This window comes from Diprion similis, chromosome 12 (assembly GCF_021155765.1).
Source record: "Diprion similis isolate iyDipSimi1 chromosome 12, iyDipSimi1.1, whole genome shotgun sequence".
Classification (NCBI taxonomy): domain Eukaryota; kingdom Metazoa; phylum Arthropoda; class Insecta; order Hymenoptera; family Diprionidae; genus Diprion; species Diprion similis.
Genome location: NC_060116.1, coordinates 17,762,319 through 17,788,453, shown reverse-complemented (window position 1 = coordinate 17,788,453; position 26,135 = coordinate 17,762,319). Strand labels below are relative to the sequence as shown.

At 35.7% G+C, this 26,135-nt stretch overlaps 3 protein-coding genes across 7 annotated transcripts; 2 read left to right on the top strand and 1 right to left on the bottom strand.

The window, feature by feature from the left end:
* The first annotated feature begins 1,266 nt into the window (after positions 1-1,266).
* Positions 1,267-6,118, top strand: LOC124413293 (nucleolar complex protein 3 homolog). The gene is made up of 10 exons (XM_046893794.1): positions 1,267-1,401; positions 2,133-2,410; positions 2,722-3,010; positions 3,181-3,472; positions 3,600-3,934; positions 4,070-4,440; positions 4,922-5,086; positions 5,183-5,540; positions 5,620-5,717; positions 5,875-6,118. The coding sequence occupies exons 1-10, from the start codon at positions 1,396-1,398 to the stop codon at positions 6,098-6,100; spliced, it is 2,418 nt and encodes an 805-aa protein (XP_046749750.1). The 5' UTR covers positions 1,267-1,395; the 3' UTR covers positions 6,101-6,118.
* Positions 2,553-12,950, bottom strand: LOC124413296 (ralA-binding protein 1). Of its 5 annotated transcripts, none has more exons than XM_046893798.1 (11): positions 12,680-12,946; positions 12,169-12,304; positions 10,614-10,861; positions 10,407-10,523; positions 9,593-9,737; positions 9,310-9,490; positions 8,931-9,245; positions 8,455-8,710; positions 7,974-8,224; positions 6,650-6,788; positions 2,553-2,727 (listed from the first exon to the last, which is right to left on the bottom strand). In XM_046893798.1, exons 1-10 carry the CDS (start codon positions 12,762-12,764, stop codon positions 6,663-6,665), a joined length of 1,860 nt encoding a protein of 619 aa, XP_046749754.1. In that variant the 5' UTR covers positions 12,765-12,946; the 3' UTR covers positions 2,553-2,727; positions 6,650-6,662. The 5 variants fall into 5 exon arrangements, with proteins under 5 accessions (XP_046749754.1, XP_046749753.1, XP_046749756.1 ...); XM_046893797.1 differs by having other exon boundaries at positions 8,329-8,710; positions 12,680-12,933; XM_046893800.1 differs by lacking the exon at positions 8,455-8,710 and having other exon boundaries at positions 7,974-8,210; positions 12,680-12,950.
* Positions 12,951-14,009: 1,059 nt separating this feature from the next.
* LOC124413300 (ubiquitin carboxyl-terminal hydrolase 8) lies at positions 14,010-25,259 on the top strand. Its single transcript, XM_046893807.1, is given in 12 exon segments — positions 14,010-14,842; positions 15,037-15,413; positions 16,621-17,533; positions 17,695-17,870; positions 17,980-18,133; positions 19,116-19,298; positions 21,878-22,111; positions 22,280-22,384; positions 22,485-22,697; positions 23,026-23,381; positions 23,859-23,974; positions 24,929-25,259. Coding segments are annotated over 12 exon segments (3,243 nt in total). The 5' UTR covers positions 14,010-14,563; the 3' UTR covers positions 25,066-25,259.
* Positions 25,260-26,135: the final 876 nt, after the last annotated feature.

The window sequence follows — 26,135 nt, the reverse complement described above, 5'->3', positions numbered from 1 at the left end:
CTACAAGTTTATCAGCCGTTTTAGAAATGAGCCATAAGTGTTGGGTAAAATAAACTCGGGTCGGGGTAAATCACAGACCTAGACCAGAATCCTCCAACGTTGGTTGAAATTTAAAGCAAGTTCAGCCTATCTTCAAACTATACAGAAAAAATTAAACGCCGTTTGCTTTGCGTAGGGGGAAACGGACGCTAGTGGTAAATTCACTTAACTTAAATCTTAATACCTCGTGGTGATTCAAGCCAAAGAGATTCAAGCGACTTCAAGCTCTACGATCCAAGCTGCCGAAAAGACAAAGAGGTCCCACTCGGCGCTTCATACGTGAAGCTAGCTGCGGCCGGAATTTCGGCAAATAATAGTTCCAATTCTCGCCGACGGCGGTGCTGGCCAGTGCTGGCGCAGATTATTATTCTCAGTTGGTCGGGAGCTAAGGTCGGGAGCAGCGTTGCCAACTCGTACCATAATTATGGAATCGTACCATAATTCAACCATCTGTACCATGTACCATACCACGCGTATCATACTCAAAAAATATACCATAATTCTGAATACCGAAGTAAATTCCATAATTTTGGACCATAATTTTGCATATCTGGTACTTGCTCCTAGTTATTTTTTTCAGCCTGGCTAGCTCGACCCCTAGCGGGGACCTGCACAACACTTTTCATCAGTTATTTGGGAGTTTTCACATACCGACACAATCTAACGCAGTGTCAACTTTCTGGCGTAAGCAGACAATCCGGGCGAAGGAATACACCAGAAATGTTGACACTGTGTCGCATTGTGTCGCAGTTGAAAACCTCGTCCTCTGCGCTACACTAGCTTTTTCACGAAACCTTGATACACGGTCATATAACCTCAGTTAATTTATGATCTACATATCAGATAATATTATCATATTCTCAATTTTTCTGGACATGTAAAATAAATTCACCAAAATGTTTGATCCAACCTTTCAATCCAAGTCTCATCTATGAGTCAACTCTGAGTATTTTTTTCTTTCTATTTACCTAATTGAAAAGCTTTGATCGCGGATACAGGGCTTTAAAGTACCATAATTTACGGTCCTGAATCAATAATTTCGTTTGATGACTGTACCATAAAAGTACCATAATTTCACGGCCCTGCGTCGATAATTTACTCTAGAAGAGTTGGCAACGCTGGTCGGGAGTAGTCGGCAGCGTTGGGCAGAAAGTACTTACTGCAAGTGTATTTCGGAACGCATTGAATGTCACCCCCTAGCTCCTCAGCTCGTGAATGTCGTGAATTAACGATCCCATCACCCGACACCCGTGTAGACCACGTGCATGGCATCAATTTTGAAATTGATTGACGCTGGAAGTGGCGTGTGTATGAAAGCAGCGTTTACCATTTCTGCTTAAAAACCAGTTTTCTGATATGGGGGTAAGTCAAATAAATTTTTATATATATATGATTTAGATGCACTGTAACAAATCTTCACCCGATTGCACAAGGTGACATAACCTAAAGGTGCAACGCGCTATTCTATCAATCTGTTCATTGCAACAATAATCATATACAGTATTATCGATTCTCGGGAATTCGTACTTTCGACACATGTAAAGAATTATGATCTCTCACATGATAGCATATTCGTGCACAAATGCTCTTAAAATCAACAATGAAAACTAATTCATGTGTATGAGTCAGCTAGAGATGACCTAAAATGTTTTTTCTAGATGACTTCAATTAGTAAACAACACCGATTCTCTGTAGTGTTAGGAGAAACTGAGACACGTGTTTTGAATTTTTTATCTATCATGTTACCCTTACTTTTTGATGCAAATTTTTTGCACCATTCATATTTAACAAGAGCTCTTTTTCAATCTGGATGCCAGTCATCAGAGAATATGCAGCATTTAAGAAGTTTAAAGTTAGTAACGTTGTTATAAGAATGCACGTGAGGAAAAATCATTATTTCACACCTTTAGGATGGTCTAAAATTTAATAAATCCTAATGACAAACATACTCATGTTTTAAAAAGCTTCTTGAAAGTTATATCCGAAATTGGACATCGATGATTTTTTCCCTGATATTTCATTAACGTTAGTAAATGCAGTTCTGTAATATTTTAGTGCTCTTATTAATTTGCTTGTTCTATTATTTCGTCAAGAAAATAGCAAAGTCGAAAATCAGTAAGATAAAAAGGAACAATCAGACGAGGACTAAACTTTCTAAGCAGGGAAAATTGAAGAGCCGTAGAAATCATAAAACTCGAAAACAGTTGCAAAAGCCACCCACGACACTCGTATCAGATAATGTTGAAACAGAAGATGAGAGCGATCATGGTGAAGATATGCTTGGAATGGTTGAAAAAGATGACTTGGAATTTTTGAAAAAAGCTGTATCTAACCAGAGTTACAATCTGCTTAGCCGAATTCGATTAAGCCAGTACGTAATTAATCCAAATTTATACCTTTATATACAATGATGGAATAAAAACTTGTGTTAGTATTATGGAGTACCTAAAAAAAAAGGTAATCTCTGGTGATTTCAGCACCATCTATCCAAACAGAAAATTTTAACCATATAAATGTCAAAATATTAATTTTCTCTTCAACAGTCTATAATTACAATACACTACCATCTTGACATTTTGTTAAAGTTAATTTTCATTTTTCTCAAAGTATCTCCCAATTGGAGGAGCCATCTAGCTTGCTAATATACTAAAACAAGTCACTTTCTGCATTTTCTTAATCTAGACCAGAGTCTAAAATCAAACGAAAATGGAGAAAATCAACAGAATTTGATGATTTAGAGGAGAAGTATGAAAATGCGACAGTCGACACCACAGTTACAACTAGTCGCACACGTATGCTTCTGCCCATCAAATCTCAAAATAAATTAATTGAGCGGCATGTTCCACTAAGTGAAATAGAGAAGTTGGATGAAGAGAAAGAATTAAGAATTGAGCAGGAGCATAAAAGTAATGATCTACAGTCTGTAGATGATGAAGAATTGAGCGACCAGGAACTGAACCTAGAATATGTTGTAAGAAATTACCCAAATCTGAGAATAATGATTAAACAAAAGACTGAGATATTGATATTTACGAGCGATGTAAATCCATTGTAAAAGGGAAACTCTTTCAAGAGCCGTGGTATATTAAAGGTATATTTTTATATTAAAATGCACGTGGTATTAATTAACACTTTGTTTAGGAAGAGGGAAAAATAGATGTAAGTAAACCAGTATCAGTGGTAGAACTGTTGGCATGCAGAGAAGAGGTACTCCAATCACGTCGTTTCAAGATCGGAATTTTGTCAAGTGGATTATTAGAAAATCCTGAACTGAAGGCTGGAAACTTGAAAGTACTTTTGTCACTTATGGAAGAAGATCATCCAGAAGTTTATATTACTGTTAGGAAATTGGCAATGGTATCCTTGTTGGAAGTATTCAAGGACATTCTACCTTCTTACAGCATTAAACAAATCCCCCAAGATAAAGTTAAATGTATGATAATGATTACTGATCTAGTCCACAATTCAATTCCTTTGAAACGCCTCTCATATTGTTCCTCATATTATTCTATATGATGATATATCATGCTAATAAAATCATGAAATGAAATTTTTTTTAGTGAGAAAGGAGACATTGAATTTACAAAATTATGAAGCAGTAATGTTGAAAAGCTACAAGTTGTACTTACAGAAGCTTGAAAAATTGGCTAGCACATTGAACAGAAAGAGCAGTAACATGAACAAGTTACAAGAGCAGGAAAAAAGATTGGGAGAAATTGCTATCAGTTGTATGTCAGAGCTTTTGGTCGCACATCCATATTTCAATTTCTCTGTCAATATTGCTAACCTTTTGGTTCCATACTTAGATAGTAAATGGTCAAGTGTAAGGGAGATAGTGGCTAAATGTGTTACTCAAATATTCAAGGAAGATAAACGTGGCGAATTATCTCTTGTGGTGAGAGTTTGTATGATAAAATTAATCTCCCATTGAAATACAAAGATAGTAGATAAGGAAACTTTCCTTAGTCTTGATCAAAATTTGTTGACACTAATGCTTTGCCAGTTCTTGATCTCTTTGTCCTTTTTACAGATTGTGCGTCGGATAAATCAGTATATAAAAACTAGGGGTCACTCAGTTTATGCTGAATTATTGACCGTACTGTTGGTTCTGAAAATTTCTGATATAGATTTGGACAAGGGCAAAATAGAAGAATTGAAACAGAAGAAACTCCAGATGCATAAGCAGAAATTAATTTCTATGAGTAAACGAGAACGGAAGAGAAAAAAGAAGCTAGAACAGGTTGAAAAAGAGATGATGGAGACTAAAGCGGAAGAGAATAAACAGAGCAAGCAACAGGTGCTGACCGATATAACCAGCATAGTGTTCACTATTTACTTCCGCACTCTGAAGCAAAACCCAACGGGCAAAATGTTGTCCATTACGTTACAAGGATTAGCTAAGTACGTTTTCATTTAAGCACAAATTATCACCTCATTTTTTCCTCACAAATTAAAGTATCTTATGGATAAACATGAGACATCTTTAAGCCAATTCAAATTTGGTGGGTGAAGATAGACCAAGGAGGGAGACATATGCATATGAATACACCAGCTGTACCAAGTGGTAATGCTGACTGTCAGGTTATCGTACGCTGAATTTTCCTCAGAATAGGTGCTTTTGCGAAGCCCCAAAGATTTACTATCAATGTTTGGGTTGATAATAACATAGCATTTCACACTCGAATATTCAACAGATATCATGTGATCTAAGTACAGCAGGTGTATCTACATACTCCTCTACTACTTGGTTCCCCTTCCCAATCAGAAAGACGTGATTTTTGTCCTTAAAGTGGTATTAAGAAACAATTAGACTTTACAACAGTTTCTAACTTAACTTGTTCAAATGATATCATGTGAAAGAGCATTTATTTAATTTTCGTAGGTTTGCACACAGCATTAATATAGAGTTCTATCAAGATTTAGTCAATGTTCTGAATCGGTTATTGGAAGGCAACACCTTAAGTTTGAAAGAGCAACTGTATTGCATTGAAACTGTCTTTGTTATTTTATCTGGGCAAGGGGAGGCATTGAACATTGATCCATCAAGGTAAGTATGAGCTTCGGAAAATAGTACACTTACGATATATAAATAAAAATATCAGACGACCAAGTGCGGGATAATTCTTTCATATTTGTTTTTCAGGTTTTATTCGCACCTCTATAGAAACTTACTTGGTATTCGTGCGGGTAAAAATCATGCGGATTTAATAATTATTTTACGAACACTGGGTAACATTTTGATAAAAAAACGTAAGAACATCTCACAGAATCGACTTGCTGCCTTTTTGAAACGAATAAGTATTTTGGCACTACAATTAGAACACAATGGTACGCTTGGGGTACTAGCTATCATCAAGACGGTGATGCAACTTGGAAAAGCAGCTGACATTTTACTGGACACGGATTCCTCCATAGGAGAAGGTTTCTATGATTCGGTGCTGAATGAACCAGAATATTGCAATGCTCAACGTTCAGCTTTGTGGGAACTCGTTCCTTTACAAGTAAACTTAAAATAAATAGCATTTTTTCAGCACAAAATGGTGAGGATACGTCTGTTGACTTAATACCATTCACTTTCAGACACACTATCATCCAATGGTGCAAAAAATGGCGAAGAATATTGCGAAAGGAGTTCCTACAAGTGGAGAGGGCAGCTTAGAGCCAGAATTTGGGAAATTGTGAGTGTGAGGAATGGTTATATATGCAGGGACAATTTAATATATTTAAAAAAAAGAACCACTATTGATGGTGGTTTCGAAGTATGCTTACAAAACATTTGCTGGTAATAATAGTAATAATTCATTTTTCAATATATTCTTTTCCCTCCTTTTTAAGATCTCCAGTGGACCTCTTTCACGAATACGAAACGACAGGGGTCATGTTCAAGCCTGCTGTTCCTGCACCCAAAAAAGTAATATCCGTGAAATTGTGCGGCTACAATGAACTTATAACGAAACGTTACGGGGATTATTTGGAAACTATTTTCCAACATTCGCAACAAAATGACATAGCTACGAACTTTTATGGGGCTTTTAAATTGAAAAAAGTTAAATGTACATGATAATAAATGACTTTGTACAACAATGCGACTTCTCAATAAATATTATATTAATTTATAGATGTGTGGGCCGATTGTTCAACCATCTAGGTAAAAACTCAGCCACTACTTGAAAACTGTAGCTATAATATATTGATTCTTGAAGACCTTTTGAGCGTCACAAAGATATGTCAAAGACGCATGAGAGTCAGATCGGTTTACATTGTCACGATGTGAGGAGATAAGGTGTGTCAGAACTGAAGACCGATTTTCGCTCAGGCAGCGTATACGCAAGATGAAGTCACAGAAATCACGTAAATAGGTTACTTGAGGTTACTTATTTATTTCTGTACATTCCGTTTGCTGAAAACCCCAGTTTGTGCTGTTAAAACTTGCAAAAATAATAATATAAACACTGAAGAACAAAATATCAAGCCTATATGACGTCACCTTGGATACGTTCTCTAATTGGTTCAACTAAAGCGTATGCGCATTGTTTCACCTTATTTCCTTGCGTCATGTATATTCTATGCTAGTTCAAGAAACATCTTCGTAAATTAATTTACTGTCATTACCTTAGAAATGATTAAATTTGTTTTGCAGCAAGTGTACAGTTTTGATGAAAAAGTTGTTGTATCACGAACTGTGCACGTAATTCAACGCAAGCCATATTTTCTTCAATAATAGTTCTTACAAGTGTGGCCTTTTTTTTCTAAAACAATAATTAGCAACATATACATACGTCATACTTATTTGATATGGGCAATGTATAAAACTGCAAAATTTCAAGCTTGGGAGTAGGTTTTTGTGGGTGATGCCGTCTTTAGAGTGTATTTTGTTTTATTATTATTATTATATCTTCAAGTTTTTTATAAAATTATTCAGAGTGGAAAAAGTGCAGGCAAAATATGGAGCTTCACCAAAATACATTACTGAAGTCATGAAATATTGTTATAGAACTTCATAGTTTTCAAAATAAATAACAGAAAGAATATGAATTCTTTTTTATGTTTTATCTTTCCACTCGAGGTCATGAATAATGTTGGTCGAACTGAGTCGCACACAAATGAGTACGGAGTAAATATTTATTCATGATCATGTAACCGTGAAACGCTTCATGCACATAAATTTGTTGACACTATCTTACTTTAAAAAATAAATTAAACATAAAATGACTCAATTTATTCTAAAAATTACGAAATTCTGTAGTAATAATTCATCATATAAAAATAACACATTCTGTTAAGTGTTGCAACCTACCTTTTTCAAAAAAAACTCATTCGTTTTTATTTAGAGTTTAATGCAAGAAAACAATAATAATGAAATGCTAATCTTGTGATGTATATAAAATGAAGGAAAGTTCGATCTTTCGTTAATACTGCCATTACTAAAAGTAGTCATTCATCAGGCAAAATGATTCGTAACGAAAACTCTGGAACCAAAACCAATGAAAATTTTTGTACGGTAAAATGTGTACAGTCTAATATCCCTTGAATGTTTGATAATTCTTAAATATGAGAAGTGGTTCAAAATCCTTAATGTAAACTGTATTATATCTACATCATGATTACACGCGACACTAAAATTTTGATAACCCTGTTATTAGAACTGAAAACTTTGCCAATAATGATTCATTCGGTTTGTTCATCTATTTATTTATTTATTTGTCAGAAAGGACCCTTGAAAATTACAAAGCGTTGTATCGCTTTTGAAAAACTACGTGCAGGCCTAAAATTATGCACAATGTTACATTTCGTTGCAGAAGTACTGCTTAAAAAATTTCCAAATTGCGCAACTTTGAATGCAAACCCTTGTATGAATTTTCTTGGAGTTGACGAAAAATTAATGTTCGTGTATGTCACATTGAATAAAAGTAACTATGAAATGTAATTTTTACCTCCAGCATCTGATTTTCCAGAACAAGTTCAATTGTTGCAACCCTTTCAGCTTCCTCAGGGGTATGGGGAATGTCTATCGGCTTACTTCTTTCATTGTCTTTATTCATCAAAAGCTCAGCCAATCGTTTTACTTCACCTCGCTCTTCGGCAATACGCGATCCTAGTGATGCCTGCATTGCCAATAATTCGCCATAGATCAGCCGTTCTCTCAGTTCCTCGTCATTATCGAGAGATATCTGTCGAGCTTTCACTTTAAAAAAGCAGGTATAAATCATATTTTCTAGTTGTGACAATTTGATTTGGAATTATTTAAAAAAAAACAAATGCAAGTTTCATTTAACATATTATACATACAAATTTGCAAAGTTTCCCCACTATTTTCATTAATTATTTCGTCTGGTGTTAGTTCAGTACTGGTGCAATCCAGTTTTTCTTGGATGCATTTAGTTTGCGAAACATGTTTACTTGCAGGGAGCATTCCTAATTTCTCATTCACTTCAGGTGTGTCACATTGGTCGTTTGACTCATCGATACTTTGAGAACAACTTTGGTTACGGATTACAACAGCCATAGGCAATGGCTGATAATCACTTTTGATGTAACTATTATCTTCATCAGGCACGAGCTTAGCTTTATGCAAACTGATATCAACATTACCCTCGTCACCTAATTTCAAATCTTCTTCCAAACTTTTCTGTGCTGATCCCTCCAGTTTTTGCACGGTTTTGTATTTTCTCTACAAGTGTAATAAGTCTGCAATCTGTGCTATTCTCAAACATACAGGATGATTGTCATTTCTAGAACTTCATTTCTTAAACAAAGATTCCAAACTAAGGAAGGAATATTAATGTACTTATATTGATCGGCTAGTTTGCTCATACTGATATTTGATAGATATTTTTTTCTCCATTCTGGAATCTGTATTTCTTTTTTTGCGTAATTGTAAAACCTCTCACCTTGAGCTGTGTTATAAGACGCTGCACTTCCCACAATTGTTCTTCTCTCAATTTGGTAACAAATCCTGCGTTCATTTGCATATGAATTTGAGACAATAACGATTCTTGTTTGGCCAACTCGGCAGCTATGGCATCCACGGTGTCCGGCAAGTTTGGACTACCAGAGGCCAATGGTGGAATATATTTGGTTAATTCAACATTTGCAAATAATGCCTTGCAATGTAAAAGCAATGCCAAGAGTAGTCGATGGCTCATTTGTAAAACTGGACTCAGTGTCATTGCAATAGACTGGGCGTTCATTTTGGTAGTTTTTTCCTGAAATTTGATAAGAACCACAATTCATTGAGCATCCAAGCAATAGTTACTCTAGACCACTCACATGCGCAGTGAGGTGATCTAAATGCAAGATCACCCATGCCAAAAGAGTCTTGTTACACTTGGGTAGTTGACTTATCAGATCAATTAGCTGCGTTTCTCTCAAAGCAACTTCCTTCAATGAAGCTGCCTGTTCAAATCGAGATACAACTTCGTCATTTTGAAGTATTGGTTCAGGCAACTCTCTACAAGGCAGAAGACAGAAGTCCTGATTACTCAATGTAATTATGCACCTGGTATATTTTCATTTTTATTGAAAAATGTTTCAGTCAGAATTCAATTACAACCTGAGAAATAGTATCAACAGACTTGTAGCCACCATAGGATCAAACTCTGACATGTCTACCACTTCTCGTTGATTGTAAAGTTTTCGTAAATGTTGGACCTTAGATTTTACTGCTGAAACTTTGTATAGTCCGTCCACAGTCATACCTGGAAGCGATAACGAGAAAGTTTGCAGATATGTGTAGGCGTCGCAGTGTCAGGCCATTTCACAATTTCGATTGGAGAATATCAGAGATAATCAGCTACGGACAATTCTTTTGGTAGAGATTGTGTACTTGAGTGGACCTGAGGCACATGTTTTTATGTAGTAGGCAATAATAAACTTGAATAATTTAATAACATTTTTATGTCTTCAGATTCAATGATTACACGGGAAACTTTTACGGAGGGGGAGGGGGTCCAACGACTAAAGTCGCTATCAGAACTATAATTTGCTGATGGCTGTCAATTTCTTCCTGAATGCTGTTTTGTGTTCCAAAACTCACAGCGAGAAAAAAATTATTTGACCCTGGCCGATTTCGTATTTACGTGTATACAAAATCAACCAGGGTTAAATCATTTTTTTCTCGCCGTGAGCTTTAAGCATGTTTTTTGGAACACAAAACAGTATTCAGAAAAAAATTAACAGCCGTCAGCTACTTTAGTTGATAGACCCCCCCCCCCCCCCCCCCCTTAATGCCTCTTCTGCCTTGATATTTTTATGCCACAAAGGCACTTCCATACAAAATCACTATCAAGATGAAGTACACAAGCCTGGCCGTTTAGCCATTTTTCACTAAATGTTCAAAGATATAATTATTGATGCTATTGACTTGCCATATTCTTCAATGTAATCGATGCAATTTCTTACAACCAATGGAAGCTCGACTCCGTCATGACAACGTCCTCTTTCCACAGCCACCTGCAGAGCAACGCCAAAGATTGGTTGTTCCTCTGAAACATGTTGATCAATAAATATTGATTCATTTTTATTGGTATATCACCCCAATCACAGGTGTTCAGTATTCTCTGTAACTGCCTTACCACCAATGTCAACAATTTCTTCCCCGTGTTTTCCTTTTTTGCGATCCTTCAACTTTTGCTTGGATTTCTCCTTATCTTTATCTTTACGTTTTTCTTTATCCATATCCCTGTCGTCTCTATCTTTTTTTTTCCTCTCTCTTTCTTTATCTGTTTCCTTTTCCTTACCATCCTTTTCTCTGGATTTCTCTCGCTTTTCCTTCTTAGATGGGAACTTGAATGTTTTAGATTTTTTTGACTTTGACGGACTCCTAAAGGATTTATGGATTTACTAATACAATGCATACCATATCAAAAGATGGCTAAACACATTTATCTTCCATTACACACGCACACAAACACACACGCACGCACATGCATAGATGCAAAATGGCTTGGGTAAGATGTGGATTTATAAGTGCCTTTTAGATATATCTTGAAAGCATATCTCAAATCAATACACGCGATACTCAGAAGCCGTTAACTAATTCATAGTCTAAACCGTATAAGATACAAATGTCAAATCTAAACCTACAAAAACTATCTCGAGTAATTGAGCATACCCGAAAACCATCTGGAAATGTTATTAGTTAGAGAATTAATTGCCTGTCTCTTGTACATAGTAAATAAAAACTTTTATCACAAAATACAAGTTTGTAAAGTAAATTAGAACAAGTATAATCAACAAAACTAAATCACTACAAGTAGAAACAGAACTGTTGTTAGACATATTTATTAAGCACTATTACTTATTTCAACCAAAAACGGAGTAGCTAGGAATAACATTTTTTTAATGAAAATGTGAACGTCGTCCATCTCTGAATGATGACAGCAGCTATTAATTTCAGAATCTCAGCCAATTGACAGGTAACAGCTAATGGGCTGCAAATGTAATTAGATCTACCATACTAATGTTGATTACGAATATGTAATAGGGAGTATCCTGACAAGGTTCAGCTTGATAAGAAAAAGTCACTAAAAGTGACTATGAGGAATAATGAAAAGTTTCAAGCGAAACGAAAGTCAGTAATGGTAATAGTAGATTGTGCACCAAAGAAGCAAAGTAGGTCTTTCATGCCGAACACAAGTTTGCAATGTAAGTTATAGGTGAGCGCGTACGCAAGCCGAAAATTAATATTGTAAATAAGTAAGGTAAAAAAGACTTTGCCTTCATGGTACACACGATGATTTATGTGACAGAAATTTTTTTTTTTTTTTTTTTTTTTGTTGCCAAGTACGAAAAAAAAACATTTTCAAGTACTAGGATGTCAAAGTACACTTTAACGTATATCGATGCTCTTTTTTGGTACTGTTGTAAAAACAATTGGTTTACGTCAATAACACAAGTAAAAAAAGACGCCGAAGCAATACTGACGTTATATAAAAAAAATTTACTGCCTCCAATCCCTCTTTGCAAATGTACATTATTCGACGATTTGAATGATAGTTATTGAAATTAATTCCATAGACAAATGTGTGTTGAAAAGCAAGCAACAATTCAGTAAACTGAGATATCTGATTGAGAAAGCATCATCAAATGAAAGGCATTATTATTATAAAGGCATAAGTATTGTAATACTTGGTTTCGATTTCTTCTTCCGGGGAGCTTTCACCCTCTAGTGTAGCATATCCACGATCCTTTTTGTCTTTTTTGTCTTTACGTTTGCCAATGAGAAGTTCTTTCTTGGATGGCCTATCGTGTCCATCGTCACTAACTTTCCAACATAAATATGGTTTGAAGTAGAGGTTTGATTAATTTTCAATACTATGATTTTCAAGTCAAATGTCAGACACTACAGGTATAATATAAAATGCGACCCTTCAATTTCTTAGAATTAGACACCATAGACCAGTGCACCTTGTATGGCTCTACACAGCAGTTCGGCCTATGTCTTTATGTCCGTTACAAGTTATATAACTCGATGAAGATTTATTCAATTCTCGAAAAAATTGGGAAATTTATGCCAAAATGGTAACACAGTTCCCACACGGGGAATGTTAGGCTATTGCACGCGGGCGCATACGTGTAGGATTTCTTCAGGCAAAAAATGAGCCCGTGCTCTTAGAGTGAAGAATCATTAATATCTTACAGTCGCTTTCGTTGCTCTTTCTTCCGGATTCCGAAGCGTACAAGCCGGGAAAATCTTTTTCAACATCAGGGCTTTCGAAGTCCATCTTTATAGAATTATTACTTTTCTTGTAAATGTGTTGAAGGATTGAGAAATCTGCAACCTGCAACCATGTCGCAATATTCTACAGCTCCTTAATTCGTCTATTCCGTCGAAATGGATGCTGATTACTCCACTTGGTTGACAGTACCTTGCGAGGTACCTTGACATTGATTGTCGGATGCAAACGTAGTCGGTGCCTATCTTACACCGTGAACCGTGTGAACCCAAGTCCTGACGATTTTCAATTAATCTGAGTTAGGGCCAACGGCACATGCGCCGCATTCGGGAGAAGAAAGAGTGACAGAAGTTACGTCGTTCTCTATTGCACATCATATCCCGAGACTGACCGTCCTGCCGATATATTTTCATGGGCAGTTTTCCGCACGGAGCAGTAAGTAGGACTCCTACTGCTCCGTGGTTTTTCGCTACCGTGGCGTGACGCCACTGGCGTCAGGCTAAAGGATGCGTTCCGATATTAGCTTCCAGTGCTGTCAGAAATCTTTTACCTTTTTTACGCTGCCGAGTTTGTGACTAGGGGTGCGTTCCGATATTAGCTCTCAGTGCTGTCAACAATCTTTCATCTCTTTTGTGCGGACAAGTTCGGGGCTGCTCTATCTCTGTCCTAGGGAGTTTTTAACGCTGCCAGCTAATTCCGGAACGCACCATAGGTCTGACTCTATCCTAGGGAGTTTTAGGAACTGACAGCTAATTTGGGAACGAACCCTAAGATCTCATGGGCAGCAAAAAGTAGCAGCAGCAGCAGCAGTTCATTGAAAGTTACTAGCACTTCCGGCGCAAGTTTTTGCTGCTTGAATTTCATTCATCCGAACAGCAGAACAGCAAATTCACGAGCAACGCTGAAACTGCGCAAATAACTAGACCGACGTTAGTAACATCAAGTAAGTTACTAAACTGCTGTTGCTTTTTACCGCCCGTGAAATCTTACCTTCACGCTGCTATAGCTTGAGTCTAGCTGTAGGTATGTATGTATGTATGTACTTCGGCAATAATTTCTAGTGTCTAAAATTCGGGAATTTTCGCGGAGTACTGGAGGACGTCACTGTGACGCGAGCGCGGTCAAGCGTTAACTAATCAAAATGCCTAAAATATGGTGTTCACTAGATTTTAAGCATTGTGATTGGTTACCACTCAACCGCGCTCCGCACCGCCGCGCCTATGTGAACCTATCTTCTGTATGGTCTAAGGATGATCTTACACGGTGACTGTGATCTGTCGGGTCAGAATGGTCAGATTCCGTCAAATACCTCTATGTATGTGCGCGGTACGCGTTTCATGTGGAATACATTTTAGTGCTTTGGATTATCTGCATTGACTTTAATTATTTGTCACCTGTCAGTTGGGAGTTGCGAGCAACGGTATCTTTCTCTTCCCACTGTCGAAACACTAGGATGTTTAAATCAACAACGAAAGGGACGAGAAGGCAAATGTCACAGTTTGCATAACCACCAATGTTGTGTTACGTACTTACCTTTTATGCGGCATGCTATGTATTTCCTACGATCAAATCTTCCGAATTCTCCAAATACAGTCAACTTAGAGAATCTGGGCTTTATCTCAATCTGACAAATACAGATTTCGTAATTCCTATTGCATTAACAAAAAGTATTAAAATATGATGAGTCTTGTTCAATGTGTACTAATGTTGATAAAACTTCACGATGTCGGTGCAACTTTCAATTGACCATAGGATTAACTAGTTGCAGAAACCTCAACTTCCAAATAGTTGGTTCAGCGGACGACCTGATTAACCCTTTAATTTAACAACAGAATCTTACGGTGACAATGCCAAGTACTGTACCCACTTGTCCGCTCCATTGTGCCACATGTTTCGAAGATTTGACTAGTCAAGCAGAAGTTAAATTCGAAAAGAAAAACCCTAGGCTGGTCTGTAAATCTTTGGGAAAATTACTCGACGAAGGAAAGAAACACAGATTGACTGGGGACGATGAAATGGCTTATATAGTTTATATGCGATGGATTCAGTGTATTCGGTGGCTCCAAAAAACGCCTGATTTCACAGAAAACAAAGAATTCCTCAAGCCTTATGTTTCGGGGTCTAAGGTAATTTTATGTAAAAGGTATGGGTTTTGGTAGATGGCAGAAAATATAGTGTTTACACCCATTTCCTTCAGTTTTTTTTACTCTCAATCATCCAGTCCCCATACTTTTTAGAAAATGTTTCTTGACTTTTGAGCATTACTGATTTTCCAAAAATCCATACCTCAATTATACAGCTGAGTGTGTGTAAATTATAGGTGAAGGAGATACTAAGTCTTTTGGAAGAGATTGCCGATAGATTGAAAAACAGGTATAAAGTGAAACGATTAGAAGAAAATACTAAACATATAGTGAATACTGTTGACAAAGTGATAATTGAAAGTGATCACATAAACGATGATGATTTATTGAATGAAGTTGGGGATATCGAGCTGAATTTACCTGACACACCGACGGATGATCCGGATACGAAACAGACTGAAACATCAATAACATGCATGGAGATGTTTCAAGAAATGCAAAAACTGGGTGATCGAATAATAGTAATCGATATTAGACAGCAAGGAGATTTTCAAAATTCACATGTCACCAGCAACCAATGCGTTAACATTCCAACTGACATAATAAAGACTGGGTAAACACTCATTTTCCATTGGATTTCAATTAGATACTCTTCCAGGGTGTATACGTATCGGGGTAAAAACTGGAAAAAACACGGGAATTGTCTTGTAGTCCATCATAATAAGATAAATTTTGCACAATTCATATTTTTTGGGGGAATATTTTTCCCATTCTGCCTGGTTGACATTGTATAATAATATCTCGTGTCTAATGGTAGAAGGATGAATGGACTAAAAAGGCAAATTTGGTGGTAAAAGGGTGTATAATTTTTTCCATTTGCGGCATTTGCTATAAAATCACTCAAAATATATATCTACACTAAAGTCAACCGAAAAAATGAATAAAGATGAAAGGCCTTATGTTTGGTGGATATGCCCTTACAAATTTATAATCTCATCTTTTGTCAAAAAATAATATCGTACATAACGGTATAAGATTGTATCCGCCAAATTGCTTTTTCTCGCCAACGCTTTAGAGACTTTTGAAAAGTAAAGTTTCATTAATGTTGAGGAGAATATTTGAAATGTTTTATTTTCTCAATAAGTAATGTTGGACGCAATGGTATAAGGTTGTATGTGGGAACATGCAAACCTCTACCATTAGAGAATATGATCATTTTTCATAAAGTTCGTGATGTAAGGGCATAACCGCCAGTACTTAGACCTTCTACCATTAATTGATCCACGTTTCAATTTCAACGTTTTTCATTGTATCCATATATTTATCGTGTAAATACAAAGGGTAAAAATACACCTTTTTACCTTCACATGTGTTAAAAGGTCGTATAATGGGGCATACGTCCTTATACCATTAGAGACATGATGTACCTGATGCCGAATAAAGGTTCCAGGATATTTTTGATATTCAAGTTATTATTGTACACTGAAATTCTTAATATGGCCTCTTAATATGAAATCTCCGATTTCATTGATAGAATTTCATATTTTGCAAGCTACAAACAACCTTCGTGACGACTATAAGGCCCGGTATTATAAAAATATATGAAAGGTTTTGTTATTTCCTCGATATAAAAAGTAATATCGGTAATCTATGCTATGTGCGTAGGAAAAAGAATATTTTTCGCCGGAAAAGTTGGAAAAATTCTGGGATTTTTTTTCTAGTCTCCAAACACACCCTGTCTTCAGACTGATTCTTGAATTATTTTTTATTAAATGAATGAAACAGGTCGCTAATTATTTCTAATATTTCTAATGTTCCAGAATACTAGCTACTGACCTTTTTAAACGATTGAATGGAGATGAGCGAACATGTCGAGTTATTCGCCACAGAGCTCGGGAATACTGCGACCTGATAGTATTGTTAGATTGGCAGTCGACGAAAGCCTCATTGCAATCAGCCAATCAATTGAATGTGCTGAGGAAAATACTGCTTGAGTGGGATCCAGGTGTAGCTTACGAGAGGATAGTTGTACTGGACGGAGGTTACAAAGAATGGTTAAATTGTTTCCCTACGCTGACTACAAATCCTGGTGTAATGCCCCCTGACATTGAGGATAACAGCATGGCAAGAATCTTGGAAGAAGTGGAATACCCAGAGTGGAATCAATCGGACGAAGACCAACCAATGTCAGAAATAAAGGTTAAGCAGATTCCAGCGAGGAGTTTGAAACCTATGTTAAATGAGAAGAAAAATTCACAAATTACATATACCAATACTTTGGATAGTCGAAATATTAATAAAAAGAACAACAAATACTCTTCTATATTAACTGGCACATTAAAAGTCCAAGCAGACTTTATTGATGATCAGCCAAAAGCTGTAATTTTACCAAAAAAGACAACAGCAAATTTGCACCCTAGCAGTTTATGGCTCAGCCAGAATGATGAAGCACGAAGTATAATAATTGAATCTGCAGAAAGCAACATTAAAAAACCAGCAGTCGATCGCAGTAGTAAACCTAATATTGAAAAAACTTATGATGTGGATTCCGAGAAGGTGCTAAACTTATTAAGGTTGAAAAGTCATGCGGTAAACACTCAGTTGAAATTGGCAAAAAAGAAGTTGTTGTTGGAGAGTCAGTTAATTCGTAGAGATAACGACGATGATAGCTCGCAGCTGGAGACTGAAACATCGAAACAAACGATAACCATAAATGAGGCTATGATTGAAATGGTAAGTAAATTTCACGAAAATAGAAATCCTACAATCAGACCTCTATATTCATTGCTAACTTTCACTTTATTAAGTTTATTTATACGTGACAGAGGATAGTGATGTGCCCAAAGTCTTATGAAGTCAGATATTTTATAAAAGTACTGCTTTTACTCATATAGACGAAACAAATCTCAAGTATTAAAGAAGCATTGGACAGATGCAAACGGGAGGGAATCAAAGTGAATCCTAAACATCACGACGAAGAAGTTAGACTTGAACTTGATATTGGCGTTGCTGAGCAGGAAGCCCAATATCTGGCGATTGAGCAAAGAGTACTCGTAAGCGAACGAGATAAGTAAGTGACCAAGTAGGATCTTGTCGACATTATGAAATTCAATGGTATGATGACTAATCTTTTTTCATTTTGTAATGACTGTCTATGTCGACGTGTATTTGATTATTAGAAAGCATGAGGAAAATGAAGAAATTAAACGTAAAAATATGTCTACTCCACCAACTGCTATTGAAAAGGATATGCAAAAAACACCTTTAAAACAGGATGGACAGATAAGGAACAGTGCTCTTAAACGATCATATTCTAGTCCAAACCTCGTGAAGGTAAAGAAGTTAAAGTCACAACACAAAGTAAATATCTGCTTTTAACTTGCTCATTGATAACAGATGGATTGAAATTCAAACAATGGTAGCCCATATTTGCCTTTATACAAAGATGGTCTCCTGAAACATGCCTTTTGCACTCACAATGTGAACCAAGTCATATAATTTCAATGCATTTCAGCCAATGTAGAATAGTGTCACCCTGAGTGCATTGAAGCGGTCTGCTCCAAGGCATCCGCATGGTATGTTAATAGCACTCTCATATGACTGAAGTAGCATTGTATTGACATTTCTAACTTGGACTGGCTTTCAGTATATTAATTCAGCTACACTCTCTTGAGCCAGAGATCCACATCATGATGAATATTTTTATTCAATTTAGCTGGAACTATCTGTTTCAAACGTCCATCTGAATAGCATATCATGCTATTCAGTTTTACCAGTTTGGGCACAGTCTGTCGTTCTCTCATTCAATAACGTATGCCTTGGTTGATATCTATTTTTAGATTCACAGCCATCACGGCTCATTTCTTTTCCCCCTTCATAAATCGTGAAGACAACTTTTTACATTGATAACACTCCAGATCGATCGGCATGTAGCCAAAAAATTTTCACAACTTATATTTTGAATAATTCTGCAGACAATTATAAAATCGTCAACACATTCATTAAATTAAAAAATATTATCTGGCGCATGTTACAGCATTCTGAAATATTACAAAAATTTCAAGCTCTCTATTCTGATAGCATACAGAATTTGAACAAATTTTTTTAATTTTTGGATCTATCAGTTTCGGAGTCAGTTTGTCCAATCCAAACACAGTATAAGCTATGGCTTACATACTTACATACTTTGCGCTCCGCAAAAGACAAACGACCATTGCTATGGGCATGTATCAGAATATAAAATTTCATGAAATTTCCCAATTGGCGTATGTTTTCCTAACTTGAAGTGAACATATTCATTTGGTCCATACACCAGTTGGAAACTCGCAATGAGTCGGCCATCCGAGGTCTTGACTATAAAACACCACAAGTCGACAGAACATCAAAGCCTCTGGTACAACATCAACATAAAAATAATATTATGAACAATACCTTTATCAACACTCAACCTTTGAGGAGGGATCGGGAACAGAGGATGAATCCAGTGTTTGGAAACATGGTAATGGAATCATCTTTATAATTCAAACATAACTTTACTTCAAATTGGCCTGCTGTTTTATCATAGAATATGTTATCATACTGTCAGTAAGAATAGTGCAGTTAATCAAAACTTTCTAGGTAAATGACTGTTAGGAATATATGCATTATGATAAATTGAATAGTTCAATAGTTCATTTATCGAAATATATTTCAAAAACTGATAATGGTTAATTGTGTTAAACTCGATGGGACCTAATGAAAAAGACCTATCTCAACCAGATACGCGATAAAGGCTGATTGAGACTAACGGCTATGTCGCAGATAAACGGAAATGGTATTTTGATATATGAATCTCTGTGATATGTCCGTTTAAACCCACACATCGAGCCCTATCTTTTTAAACGGTAGTGTTGGGATTTTTCATCTGTTTCGTCTGTTAGTGAAGCTTTTTTAACTAATACCCGTTGAATTATCAGTCATTTTTGGCAGGAACTAAAAATAGCACTTCTTCACATTTTACATCGTTGATCATACTTTTATTTTGGTATGGACCATTCCGATAGCGCTATTATACGAATAAGACAAGGTCATGGTTCAGAATTTTGTGTAATATTAATGCAAAAATCGTACCAGAATTAGTGTTCTCAATATTTGATGAAATTTATTCACCAATATCGCAGATACCGAGCACAGAACTGAAGTTATCTGCTACTGCAATATTTCACTGTGATGTATAAATAAATTGACACTTTCAGCCTTAGATTTCAATAATTTATGTACACAAAATGAATATAATTTTTTTTTATCTTATCAAACTGTAGCGGCCGTAAAGATCTTCTATCAACACAATTTAATATTCTACCAAAATGATATGTAAATACGTAAAGTTTGAATATTAGATCTTGCTTGTCACAGTTGAGTTTTCAAAATGTTTCGAAGAGTTATTAAAATCTAAAATGTTATCAGAATCCATTGATCACGTGTGCAGGAGATATTGCGATCAAATTGAGATAACACAGTTATGTGCTAGTTACCCACCAGTATCCGAGTTTAGTTTAGTTTGGTTAAGCAGCGAGTGCTCAACTGATATGAGTTCTCATAATACATGATGTTTAACAACTTGTGATCGATCATTTGTGAAATAGGCCCTTTCATTCATTGTATTTCCTCTGAACATCTGTACTCGCAGATATGTGCACACAGTAGCTGTGTGTATGCTAATGATTTATCACAATTTCCAAGTATCATACAAGAGTACAATAGCATTTGAGAAAAGCATCTCAAGAGAAGATGGTCCAAATCAAATTCCTCAATGTAGTTGATAATAGCAATCCTGTGAGTATTTGAATTCATTTCTCTTCATTGCTCCATTACGAGGTAAAATATTATTTTAGTTGTCGTTGTGTCAAAATAATTACCACCTTGGCAAACATGCGGTGAAAGATCTTTAGATTCGGCTACCGACTAGCTATCATTGGTTACCTGACCTTGCCTCTTATCACATACGTAGATAGCGGGAATAACGTATTTGATTGTTGAAATATTATTTGTATAATCCATATTTTACTTCAATTGATATAGTGCTATTAGTACCATAATACTATTCCAACGGAATAGCTTGAGTTCTATTTTTTTTATCCAACTGCTTTTTTACGCAGTATCGAAGTACCAGAATCATGCTGCTCTTTAAGTTAAGCCAAAGTTACTACAAAGCATGCCCAATGTCGATACCTGACAGGCCAAAGCTGTGAAAGCAAAAACAAACCCATATTTGGTTCCGTAATAACAGTCATTAAAAATCTAACTTTGATTCCGAATAAGGATTATATTAGTATACATATCCGCAGATTGTGTAGGCACAATATTCCACGTGCTGTATGGTCACGTTTGCCAATTAGCAGACACGTATATGTATATGGAAGCATGGGAGATCACGCAGGGCTTCCCAATCCAATCTAATGACTAATGTTCAATATATACATGCCTTCCAAGAGACCACAATGAAGGAAAACTGTAATTACTGACTGACCTACCTAGGTGCCAGGTGTTACTGAATTTATCTTCATTTTCTGGAAAAAAATTACTGGGTAAAAATTCACGTGGTTTCTGGGGTTCACAACATTTGTTGTATTGTGTCTACATATAGCTGCAGGAATAACTTTTACGGTGCATGAGTTTTTCTTCCTTCTCATGTCGGCCACATTTCTGTGTTTACGTGACATCCAGTAATGTTTGCCGTTTGAAATTCAAAAACTGCGATACATCGGTTCAATTCAATTTTCACATCATTATTTTAATCTTTAATCTCTCATAAAAAAATATGTTGCCTTTGAGAAAAAAAAACTGGCTACTCCTTGGTTTAATTTTTCACTTTCATGCATCAAATTTTAAATGAAATTAATATTATCACTGCCAAATAAATATGGTTTATACAAGAGTACATAGAAAGCTATCATCCCAATACATCATCAGTTATTTCAAGAAGGTAAATAAAGGCGATTAGTGAAGTTATTCCTTACCAATCGTTAATAATGATAGACTTTGAAATACTTCGTTAAAATACCGGTATTCACGTTGTGTAATTTGTATTGACTTCAGCATCCTGGTATAACTGGACTCAAAAACCTTGGAAACTCTTGCTACATGAACAGTATAATTCAGTGCCTGAGTAACACCACTAGCTTGGCAAGATATTTCATTCACGGACTTTATACCGACGATTTAAATACAAAAAATAAAAAGAACCAAGGTCAAGTTGTTGAAGAAGTCGCGCAGGTGATCAAGGCGCTTTGGTGTGGTCATTATCGAAGTATATCACCCAGAGATCTCAAGGTATGGTGACAAAGATTTACACCGAAATATTTAATTTAATTAAGCTTGATTAATATTCGAATATTTTATTATTGTATGCTGAAAATAGCATAATGTTGTCAGCTAAGTTGTAAATATCACTGGAATGTTCAAAATGCCAAAACAATTGGTAATTTAAATTTTTATCAGGTAGCAATTGGGCAGTACAAAATGCAGTTCGAGAGCTATGAGCAGCAAGATTCTCACGAATTTCTAACATTCCTGTTAGACTGGATGCATAACGATCTTAAAACGGTAGGAATAAAAAAAATTAACTTGTCCACATTGCTTGAAAATTCGCGTTATGCGATGCAATCCTTATTAAATGAATCACATTACCACTCTCCTCTTACAGAAGGCGAAACCGGAATCAGATCGCCCGATTAGTAATGCAGAAAAGGAATGGGACAAAGCTCTGGATGGTCAAACTTCTATAATATCTCAGTTGTTTTTCGGTCAACTTAGATCCACCATCAGCTGTGCTACATGTGGAGACAGTAGCACAACCTATGAAAGTTTCAACAGTCTGACATTATCTCTTCCAGATACCAATCGATGTACTCTAGATGTATGTCACTACTTAATGAGTTTCATTGTCAGCCAGGCAAAATTATTGAGCATTAATATATTATTGTATAGTTGATGCTGTACGATAGTAGTCATTTTTCAACAAAGTCTAATTTCAACTCAGTCATTACCCAATTTCTATCTTCACCATGAAGTTGAGATTTACTGGAACCGAAGTCTTTCCGAATTTTTTGTACTTCTGCCTTTGGAGGTTGCTGGCAGTAGTTTTCAGATCTCATTCTGATACAAAGATTTTTATAATACTTGCCTCTGGAAGGAAGTTCTCCCGAGAGAGTTGAATGTAGTGATTACAATGATTTCTCTTTCAGGACTGCATAAGGAAGTATGTAAGTGGACAACGAGTTTCGGGATGGAGATGTCCAAGCTGTAAAACTGCAAGAGATGCGACGAAAAAGTTTGACTTTGTTAAACTGGCACCAATAATAGTAATTCACCTAAATAGGTTTGGCGAGACTGGTGGATGGATACAAAAAATAAATACTGCGGTCGATTTCCCCCTTGTTTCACTAGATCTAAGGAGTTATGTAGCATACGATTCTGGAAGTACCATTACTGTGCCAAACTCTTATCAACAAACTTATAATTTGTATGCAGTTTCGAATCACTATGGAACTATGGATGGTGGCCATTACACTGCCTACTGCAACAGCGCTTCACAAAATAAGTCAGTACCTACAACAAGAATATTTGCTTCTTCCTCTTTCCTTGGAATTTACAACGATTGTTGTGAACCTGGGAGATTTTAGAAACAAAAAAAAAATAAACGAAAAGAATATTTATGTATGTTGAAATAATAATTATCGACTATTCTACAAGATAATTATTCTGAAATTATCTAGAAAAAATGCTACGTCACCTTGAACTTTGTTCAAGTCATGATTTTCAGATACATACACATTTTCATGGAGTGCAAAAACAAGATTTACGTCTTGGATTCGATATTATATAGTTTTGTATAGTGGATTATCGATTTATAAATCTTTTTACAAAAACATATATCTGTACCTGGTATAACCATAAAATCGAGTAGACAGCTAGATGAACTGAAAACAACTTGTAGTTTTGTTCCGATTTGTCTTAATTTTTGACTGTATCACTGTCACTTAGTTGTACTTAACTATGGATATTCTTGTATTTTCAGATGGTACAAATACGATGATCATACAGTACGAGAGGTACCACCAAGCGAGGTGAAATCACAAACTGCTAGTGCTTACTTACTCTTCTACACATCTGTTCCAAATTCACCTTACATAGGCATGTAGCCAAGTATTAATACCTAATAATAAACACCTAATTTGAAAACAAGAATTAATGTGTGGGATCTGTCAGAAAAGATATGGAAATGCGAAAATAAACATGAACTTGGCACTCATTGATCAAAGTTAAATTTAGTAAGGTCATAAGATTGTTCACTAAATGCAAAGCTGGTGCCCAATTTCTAATTGACAGACTTAATTTCTTTAGTGTCATATATTTTAACCTGAACAATATGTTGCGAGTATGCCAGAAATAAAGTGGTGGGTGAGTTTAATATATGTGCAGCACTTGCAAATATAAACTTTAGTGTGAAATACATGGGCCTCAATACATGTAAATCATACTTTACCTTACCTCTTACATTTACGTGTTTCTGTATTTATTCAAGATTAATGCATATCGTTCAATAGCGCGATGGTCAATATTCATTAATTTTTCATCTCATTCTCTGACTTTACGCTAAAAGCATATCGTCACATCAACTATTGGACTATATACTTTTACCTTGATATGTATATTTCAATTCATTTATTCTTACTGTGCTACTAGTGCAGTAGCGTCTGCGTTACTTATATGTAAATTAATTAACTTGTCGGATGTACACCACCTCACCTAGTTGGATCTAGCAATCTAATTATACACACTATGATTCTGGTATGAGTCAGATATCTGATGTTTTTGTGAAGGCTTATATATTTTTTATTTTACTTTCTTTTTATTTTCGTATTAGTCATTTGCTTTGTAAATATAAGCCAACGTGTAAATATATAACTGCAGCACTCCAAAGTGCTTTATCGATAAGGACAATCTTTGTCGGTACAGCTACTTTTTTTCCAACCCACCTGGATGTTATTCATAATTGACCACACATCAGTACTAGTTAAAAGCATTCACTGTGAATTTGCTCAAATTTTTATTAACACAAAAATTCATATAACTTGCATTAAATAGGTCTGGCAAAACTTATAATCCAGAGAAATATGTAGCAAACCCTACAAAAAAAAAATCAGAATATTGGGCATTGGGTATTTAATGGAGCTGCGAGAAAATGTCCACAGTCTCAACACAAACTGGTTATCTTACCATAGCATCCCAGGTTAATTATAATCTTATAGTTTCTGTATACTGTTATTACTAAAGAGATTCGGAGAAGTAGTTACACGCAGGTTAGTTTTAATTTTAATTTCACTATATTGTTACTACTGAAACGATTCTGGAAAATTAGGTACATAGGGAGTAGCGCAAATGGTTGATCGAATACGATTTTGTGCCGAGACTTGCAGAAAAAAAATGTCCATCGCCACTAAGTAGCCGAGGCCTGCTATGCGAATTTTACAATACATTTCCTTGCATATCCCTATAAATTATGTAGGAATAACATCGAAAGTGTTTGAATGACTACACAAAAATTATTTCATTTTTTTTCTAATATAAAACCTGTCTTCACAAACAACAAAAATGGAAGGTTCATGGCAATACAAAGTTGAGTGAAAATCTAAAGATTTTTGAACCACCAACTTTTTTGCCATACCTTCCTGATCCAAGTTATGTCGAGAATCGAAAAAAATTCCATCCTCTGAAAATATTTTTTTACAAGTCCGAAAAAATGCCCACACACTTTAGTCTCAAGTAATACTTAAGGATGATGTCCCATTTTTGTCCGTTAAAGTAAGAATTTTTTTGTAATTGGAAAAAAATGAAACTCGACAATCAATTATTTCCGAATTTTCAATGCGTCTTTATTATTAAAGAAAAGCCAAATGGCAATTTATTTCGTGCACATACAGCTATCGTTCAATGAATCGGCAAGACAATAAAATTATTTTTTATAAAATGTGCACTTGCCAAAAACAATTTTCATGCTCGTTTACTGAACGATAGCTACATGAATACGAACTGAAATGCCGCTTTGTTCTTTTTCAGATAACCAGAAGTGAAGAAATCCGGCAGACCGGCGCTACTACGGGGTCACGGGCGAGGAGAGTCAGCAGGCAAAATTTTTCATAAAAATGATTGACAATTTTTTTTTAATATCTAACATAGTAATAAACATACACTGAAAATTCGGAAATAATTGATCGCACAGTTTCATTTTTTTCGAATTACAAGACAGAAGACTCTTTAGCGAACATAAATAGGACACCCCCTTAAATGTGAC

What these genes read in the sequence shown, in the direction of transcription:
- LOC124413293 (XM_046893794.1), top strand. An exon ending in AGCCGAATTCGATTAAGCCA is followed by an intron (nt 2,411 to 2,721) that starts GTACGTAATTAA and finishes TTCTTAATCTAG; the next exon opens with ACCAGAGTCTAAAATCAAAC. An exon ending in AACTGAACCTAGAATATGTT is followed by an intron (nt 3,011 to 3,180) that starts GTAAGAAATTAC and finishes CACTTTGTTTAG; the next exon opens with GAAGAGGGAAAAATAGATGT.
- LOC124413296 (XM_046893797.1), bottom strand. Translation starts at nt 12,764, where the DNA reads ATGGACTTCGAAAGCCCTGATGTTGAAAAAGATTTTCCCGGCTTGTAC. An exon ending in GAAGAAGAAATCGAAACCAA is followed by an intron (nt 10,862 to 12,168) that starts GTATTACAATAC and finishes TAAATCCTTTAG; the next exon opens with GAGTCCGTCAAAGTCAAAAA. An exon ending in CTGTTGATACTATTTCTCAG is followed by an intron (nt 9,491 to 9,592) that starts GTTGTAATTGAA and finishes TCTGCCTTGTAG; the next exon opens with AGAGTTGCCTGAACCAATAC.